Genomic DNA, 7,744 nt, shown 5'->3' on the forward strand with positions numbered 1-7,744 from the left:
AACGTTTGGCTACTATAGAAAGAATGAAATTTTTGAAAAAACATGCATTTGTGATAAATCGTTTATATAAAAATGTAGTTGTTTGAAATATGTGATAATGCATGAGAGCAGCTAATTTTGTCGAATTGGTGACTGTGACACACTTTTGAGACATTGCCAGAATTTTGAGGATCCTCCTCAAAATTCTGCCCCAGTTTAAATGCATACTTCTGGCGATACATTCCCTGGCGATTCTAAACATGATGAGATTGGGCAAACTCGGGTTCTTGCCCCAGTTTCTGACCATAAGGGTAATGAAGATTTTATTATGATGTGACCAAACCCACATGGCTGCCTACGTATCCCCTCTTAAACGGGAATCAGGTCAAGCGTATTTTAGTTAAATCAAATAGAAAGTGCAAACATAATCTTAAACATAGTATCTCTTGACTGCGTCCGAATTGATAGGTTTTGGCCAGATCTCCACATCCATTTCTTCAAGTATAAGTGCTCCTCCTGTTAATACTCGGTGAACCATGTAAGGGCCTTGCTAGTTGGGTGAGAATTTCCCCTTTGCTTCATCCTAATGTGGGAAGATCCATTTCAGTACCAATTGCCCCGGTGTAAATTGCCTTAACCTAACTTTTTTGTTGAAAATTCTTGCCATTCTATTCTGTTAGAGTTGATCGTGACACACTACATTCATTCTTTTTCCATCAATGAGAGCTAGTTGTTCATATGGTTCTGTACCCATTCTGCGTCGCTGAGCTCAGCTTTCTGTATGATTCTTAAGGAAGGGATCTCTACTTCGGCGGGAATAATGGCTTCAGTACCGTAAACCAGTAGATAGGGAGTTTCCCCGATTGATGTGCGAACTGTGATTCGATACCCGAGTAAAGCAAATGGTATCATTTCGTGCCATTGCTTGTAGTTGTCCATCATTTTCCTTAATATCTTCTTGATGTTCTTGTTGGCGGCCTCTACGACTCCATTCATTTGTAGCCTGTATGCTGTAGAGTTCTGATGCTTAATCTTGAATGTTTCATACATAGCTTTCATCAAGTCACTGTTGAGATTGACGACATTGTCAATAATAATTGATTCAGGTATTCCAAATCGACAAACAATGCGGTCCCGAACAATATCTGCTATGACCTTCTTAGTTACAGCCTTATAAGATGCGGCTTCAACCCTTTTTGTGAAGTAGTCTATAGCCACTAGAATGAAGCTATGTCCATTTGAAGCAGCGGGTTTGATTGGTCCGATGACATCCATGCCCCAAGTAGAGAAATGCCAGGGCGAACTCATTGCATTGAGTTCGTTGGGTGGCACTCGTATCATATCAGCTTGTATCTAGCATTGGTGACACCTTTGAATATATTTGATGCAGTCTATTTCCATAGTCATCCAGAAATACCCCACTCTTAATATCTTCTTGGACAAAAGGAAACCATTTATGTGAGGTCCGCAAGTTCCGGCATGTATTTCCTCCAGCAATCTAGATGCCTCCTTGGCATCGACATATCACAGTAATCCCAGGTCGGGAGTTCTTCTATACAGAATTCTTTTGCTTTGAAAGAAGTGGTTGGCCAATCTTCGAAGCGTGCGCTTCTGAGTATGCATAGCGTGTTTTGGATATTCTCCTTTTTCCAAATATTCCTTGATGTCGTGGAACCACGGATTTTCGTCAATCTCTTCTTCAACATGTGCACAATAAGCTGGCTGCTTATGAATTCCTATTGGGATAGGATCAATGAAATTCTTGTCTGAGTGTTGTATCATGGAAGACAAAGTGGCTAATGAATATACAAACTCATTATGAATCCTTGGAACATGTTTGAATTCTATCTTCATGAACCTCTTGATCAGCTCTTGTACACAATGTAAGTATGGAAATATTTTGGTATTCTTAGTAGCCCATTCTCCTAGAACCTGGTGTACTAATAGATCTGGATCTACAATTACCAGCAACTCCTGAATGTTCATGCTGAAGGCTAACCTGAGTCCTAAGACGCAGGCCTTGCATTCTGCCATATTGTTGGTGTACAGGAATCTGAGTTTTGCGGATACCGAGTAGTGTTGACCAGTTTATGACACTAAGACAACTCCGATACCCACTCTTTTAAAGTTTGCTTCTCCGTCAAAGAACATCCTCCAACCGTCGTATGCCTCGGTAATATCTTCTCCTACAAACAATACCTTTTTGCCGGAAAAATACATTTTTAATGGTTCGTATTCTCCATCAATAGGATTTTCTGCCAAGTGATCCGTCAATGCTTGCCCTTTGACTGTCTTCTGAGTTACATAGATGATGTCGAACTCACTCAGCAATATCTGCCACTTTGCTAACTTACCCATAGGCATGGGTTTCTGAAAGATGTATTTTAGCGGATCCATCCTTGATATGAGACATGTAGTGTACGCACAGAAATAATGTCTCAACTTCTAGGCTATCCATATCAAAGCGCAGCAGGTGCGTTCCAACAAAGAGTATCAGGCTTCGTAAGGTATGAACTTCTTGCTCAGATAATATATCGCTTGTTCCTTCCTCCCAGTTTTGTCATGTTGTCATAGAATGCAACCAAAGGCTCTATCCAACATAGACATATAAAGCAGCAGGGGTCTTTCTAGTTCTGGTAGGACCAACACGAGTGGTTTAGATAAATACTCCTTGATATTGTCGAAGGCTTTATGGCATTCTTCAGTCCAGCTTGTTGCAGCATCTTTCCTTAGCATTTCGAAGATTTGCTCACATATCACCGTTGATTGTGCTATAAAGTGGCTGATATAATTGAGGCGCCATAGAAAACTCATCACATCTTTCTTATTCTTTGGCGGCGGCAAATATTGGATAGCTTTGATTTTTGACGGGTCTAACTCAATACCTCGCCGGTTGACGATGAAACCTAACAACTTTCTAGCAGGGACTCTAAAGGCACATTTTGCAGGATTCAACTTCAAATTATATTTTCGAAGCCGGTCGAAAAATTTCTTCAAGTCTGCTATGTGATCCGAACTCCTTTTAGATTTAATGATAACATCATCCACGTACACTTCTATTTCCCTGTGTATCATGTCATGGAAGATAGTCGTTATGACCCTCATATAGGTGGCCTCAATATTCTTCAAACTAAATGACATCATTTTGTAACAATATATTTCCAACGGTATGATAAAGGCAGTTTTTTAGGCGTCCTCTCCATCCATCCAAATCTGATGGTATCCTGCGAAACAGTCGACAAAGGATTGGAGTTCATGCTTGGTGTAGTTTTCAATCGGTATGTGTATGTTGGGCAGCGAGAAGTCATCCTTAGGACTCGCTCTGTTCAGATCTTGGTAATCAACACATACTCTAACTTTCCTATCTTTCTTTGGAGCTGGCACAATATTGGCTAACCAGGTCGGGTATTCAACCAGTCGGAGAACCGTGGCTTTGATTTTCTTGGTGACCTCCTCTTTTATCTTCAAACTCATATCCCACTTGAACTTTCTGAGCTTCTGCTTTACCGGTGAACACATGGAATTGATGGGTAGCTTGTGAGCTACTATGGATGTGCTTAAACCAGTCATATCGTCGTGGGACCATGCGAAGATGTCCTCATACTCCTTTAGAAACCTGATATACTTTTCCTTTTCTGTTGGTGATAGATGGATGCTTATGCGAGTTTCCTTGACTGTTTAAGAATCCCCTAAGTTAACGGCCTCAGTTTCCTCCAAGTTAGACTTCGGTTTATTTTCGAAGTTCTCTACTTCTTTGACAATTTCATCAGGTATCACATCATCTTTTCGGATCTTCCGAATCACAGTCCTTATGTTGCATTGTCTCATTACATGTCACATCTGTAGGTTCGTCAGGATATGTAATAATTATGCCAGGAACTCGGCGAGGCCGGGATGGTGCAACAGTCCAGTTCTTGAGAATAACTCCCTCTTCCATTGTCTGAATGGTAAGATCTTCCTCCTTCTCCTCCTCAATAATTACACTACAGTCCATGTCTTATTCATCTAGAAATAACTTCCTCATACCGACCAAAACCTCATCTTCTTTGATTCCCCACATCATGTCAGCTTGACGGAATGTCTGGTGCAGCGGTGGTACGGGTTGTTCCAGCGGATAATAAGGGGTGCGCCATGGCGGTATCCAATCCTGATGCTCTTGTACGGTGTATTCATATCCGAGTCCAAAGGTCGTGCCATGGTTCTGCGGTTGTACAGGTTTAGTGATCCCCTGAAGCTTTTTGCCAAGACCTTTGCCTGGTTCATATCCCGTCCACATCAATATGCTTTCTATATTCTCGCTCCACCATCGATCCTTTTCAATTGTGTTCACCCGTTCAATGCGGTGATATGTTTCTCCACCCAACTTCCTCTTATTTTCGATGACTGGAACGGTCTAATTGGTGTAGATGGGATTGCTTCCATCTCCATGAATGATCACCTCTTGATGATTCCACTCGAACTTTACAGCCTGGTGCAGAGTAGAAGCCACTGCCTCAGATGCATGTATCCATGGCCATCCCAATAATAAGTTCTAAGTAGATGAGATATTTAGCACTTGGAACTTAACATCAAACCAAGTCGGACCCATCTTTAGATCAAGGTTGATTTCTCCGATAGTGGCTCTCTGAGATCCATCGAACGCCTTCACATTCATGCTTCCCATTCGTATCTCGTGCAGTCCCTTACCTAATCTCTTTAGAGTGGTCAGTAGACATATGTTCAGATTCGAACCTCCATCTATCAGCACCCTGGCAATGAACTTGTCCTCAAGTTGCAATGTGTTGTGCAATGCCTTGTTGTGACTCAGTCCTTCTGGCGGTAACTCATCTTCATGGAAAGTGATTTTGTGGCTTTCCAATACCTGTCCGACCATGTTAGCCATCTCTCTACTAGTGATTCCGGCGGCTACATAAGCTTCACTTACACCTTTATCAAAGCATTCTTGTGCGTGTCCACATTTTACAATAGTGCTAAGATAGATATATGAGCAGGAGTCTTGTTCAGGTGGTCAACAACAGTGTATTCCCTTGCTTGTATTTTCCTCCAAAGATCGTCAGTGCCAGTCTCAACAATAGGAGGCTTAGGTACAACTTCCTTGCTTGTTCCTCCTAGATTCTCGGGTGTGTAAACTCTGCCAGTTCTAGTCATACCTTGCGCGACACCTATTTCTTCCATTTTGGCTTTTCCCTTTCTTCTTGCTTCCGCAACATAATCCCACGGGACGACATCAGGCTCATAAGATGGCATGGGAGCTACCATTACAGTGAAGGGTGTAGCTACCTCAACTTCAAATGGCACCTGGGTTTGTACCACAACTGGCGTGAGGGTGACCGGAGATGTTTTAGGCGCATCTCCCTCTCGAATGAGTCCAATGGACCGTTCCTGATCCCACTCCTTGTCAGTTTCAATTACGTTCACTCCCTCACCTTTGTGATTCGGGAGAGGGTTATTGCGGACGTTCAGTGCAGCTTCCTTTGCTTGTATAACCTTAGTGTTGATCAACATCTAAATCTTGTCTTTCAACGTGCGGCATTCCTCAATGGTATGGCCCTTCATGCCTGAATGATAAGCACATGTTTTGTTGGGGTTGAGCCATTGGGAGGGATTTTCCACAATAACAACAGGAATAAGGGTGACATAACCAGCGGCCTTCAGTCTCTCATATAGTTGGGTTATGGGTTCGGCAATTGGGGTGTATTGTTTAGGAGGTTTGCGGTCGAAATTTGGATATGGCTTTGGGTAGTTTTGGCGAGCGGGTGGAGGTGAATGATAATATGCAGGTTGAGTGTTGTAGGTATAGTAGGTGGTGGCAGGGTATTGGTATTTTGGGGGTATGTGTTTATATGTGGGTGGAGGTGTTTGGTATGTGAGGGGAGACTTAGGGCCCTGGGCTGCCATTACGTCACTCACTTCTTTCTTCTTGAAAATGCCTCCTCATTGCAAATCTTTATTCATGGCCTGCAGCGCCTCAAAATTAGTTACCATCCCACTCTTGATTCCTTTTTCTATTCTTTCCCCTAACAAAGAACCTGTTCATTTGTTCTTCTTCAAGTGCTGGCCTTACCTTTGTGGCCTCTGATCTCCAACGAGTAGCATACTCACAGAAGGTTTCTGTCGGCTTATTCTTAAGGTTTTGAATGTAGAAAACGTCTGGTGCATTTTTTGTATTGAACCTGAATCTGTCCATTAAATCTGATGCCATACTTACCCAATTAACCCACTTTTTTAGGTTTTGATTGATATACCAAGACAGAGTGTCTCCTGTAAGGCTTCGCATGAACAGTTTCATATGGATTTGTTCATTCTTACCCACTTCTACAAGCTTGTCGCAATAGGTTCTCAGATGCACCTTTGGATCACCAGTGCCATCGAACATTTCGAACTTGGGAGGTTTGTAACCCTATGGCAGTTCCACATCTGGTTGAATACACAAGTCCTCATAGTTTAGACCTTCAACGCATATCCCACATTCAACACTCTGGACTCTTCCTATGAGCTTCTTGAGTTCCTCCGCCAAATTTCTAATGAGAAGGTCCTTCTCAGTTGATTCGGGTATGTATAGGGTTTGTTGTGAGGTATGGGGTAAGGTTTCTAAATATATCAGATTGCTTTGATGAGTTCCTGGAACTTGGGTATATGGGTGATCGTTGGTCGAGTTTTGGGGATTGGGAGTAGGTTGTAGTGCATTTTGAGGAGTGTTATAAGTAGTGGTTTACGGGTATTAAGTTGGATTATGGTGGTGTTGTTGAGGGGTTGGCACTGGTGACGGGTTAAGGTTTTGGGGAGGTGCGAGATTATGATACTGGTGTTGTGCGGGAGGATTCAGAACTATGGGTGGTGGATTCTGATTTTGTGTGTTTTGTGGTAGAGTTTGGTTCTGGGTAGTCGGGTTTTGCTGGTTGATGTCGGGAGCATTGAGAGTGAGGGAAAGGTTTGCCAAATTTCGGATCTACCTGGTCAAGCTCGCCCTGTAGTTCCAAGATTTTCTACTCCAAACATAAGACCAACTCATTCTGCCCCGGAGTACTTCTACCATCTGAAGTTTCAACATTTTCCGTCACAGCAACATTGTCTTTCGGGATACCACTTAAATCATCCATTTTCTCTTTGCACTTGCTTTCGCTTTTCGGGTCACTAGGCGGAGGAGGAAGTGGAGGACCTCTTGATCTAGTGTGGTATGCTGATGATGCTAGTATGCGCGAACCAACCTTTGGGAATAGGAATAATCAGAAAGAAAGAAAAAACAGAAGGTAACCAAGTTAGTAAGGTAAAATAAAAGAGTGTTTGCAATATTTAAACATATTTCACAAAGTCATGCAATAATTCGCGTCCTAATTTGGGGACCTCATTGTGCCTGAGGTAGGCCTAAGCGACACATAGACTTGGAAAAAATTGGTGCCAATGTTTGCTTCATTTCATTAATGCGAAAATGAGCCAAAACAATCTTTTACTAAATCGACAATAATAAAATAAAGTTACTAATGGCATTTAGCCTTATTACATCGAAACGTAATCTAAGCTAGAAAGCAGTAAAGAATATCATCTCCTAATCTACTTGGTCCATGAAGGACCGTCTCTATGCTTGGCTCTCTTGACCCCATCAATCATGTTTTCCAGATCGCGCATATCCAGCAATCAGTAAGCTTTTGCTAGCTTTCCTCCTTCATCATCGTCCATTCCTTGACAATCCGAAAGTCTCTTTCTCATCTTCCCTTTTAGCTCGATCAGTCCCTGTTCCAGGTATTCCAATCTTTCTGTTGACTTA

The 7,744-nt window shown here is 42.3% G+C and overlaps 1 protein-coding gene across 1 annotated transcript; it reads right to left on the bottom strand.

Moving 5' to 3' along the window:
• Nucleotides 1-3,165: 3,165 nt before the first annotated feature.
• Nucleotides 3,166-3,973, bottom strand: LOC138901651 (uncharacterized). The gene is made up of 2 exons (XM_070189430.1): nucleotides 3,811-3,973; nucleotides 3,166-3,653 (listed from the first exon to the last, which is right to left on the bottom strand). Exons 1-2 carry the CDS (start codon nucleotides 3,971-3,973, stop codon nucleotides 3,166-3,168), a joined length of 651 nt encoding a protein of 216 aa, XP_070045531.1.
• Between the last annotated feature and the right edge of the window lie 3,771 nt (nucleotides 3,974-7,744).

The sequence above is a fragment of the Nicotiana tomentosiformis genome, chromosome 11 (assembly GCF_000390325.3).
Source record: "Nicotiana tomentosiformis chromosome 11, ASM39032v3, whole genome shotgun sequence".
Lineage (NCBI taxonomy): Eukaryota > Viridiplantae > Streptophyta > Magnoliopsida > Solanales > Solanaceae > Nicotiana > Nicotiana tomentosiformis.

Bases quoted from the DNA above. Each gene is read 5' to 3' on its own strand.
- LOC138901651 (XM_070189430.1), bottom strand. From the start codon at position 3,973: ATGGACTGTAGTGTAATTATTGAGGAGGAGAAGGAGGAAGATCTTACC. The intron at 3,654-3,810 runs GTAATGAGACAA...ATTCTTAAACAG, and splicing joins CGAACCTACAGATGTGACAT to TCAAGGAAACTCGCATAAGC.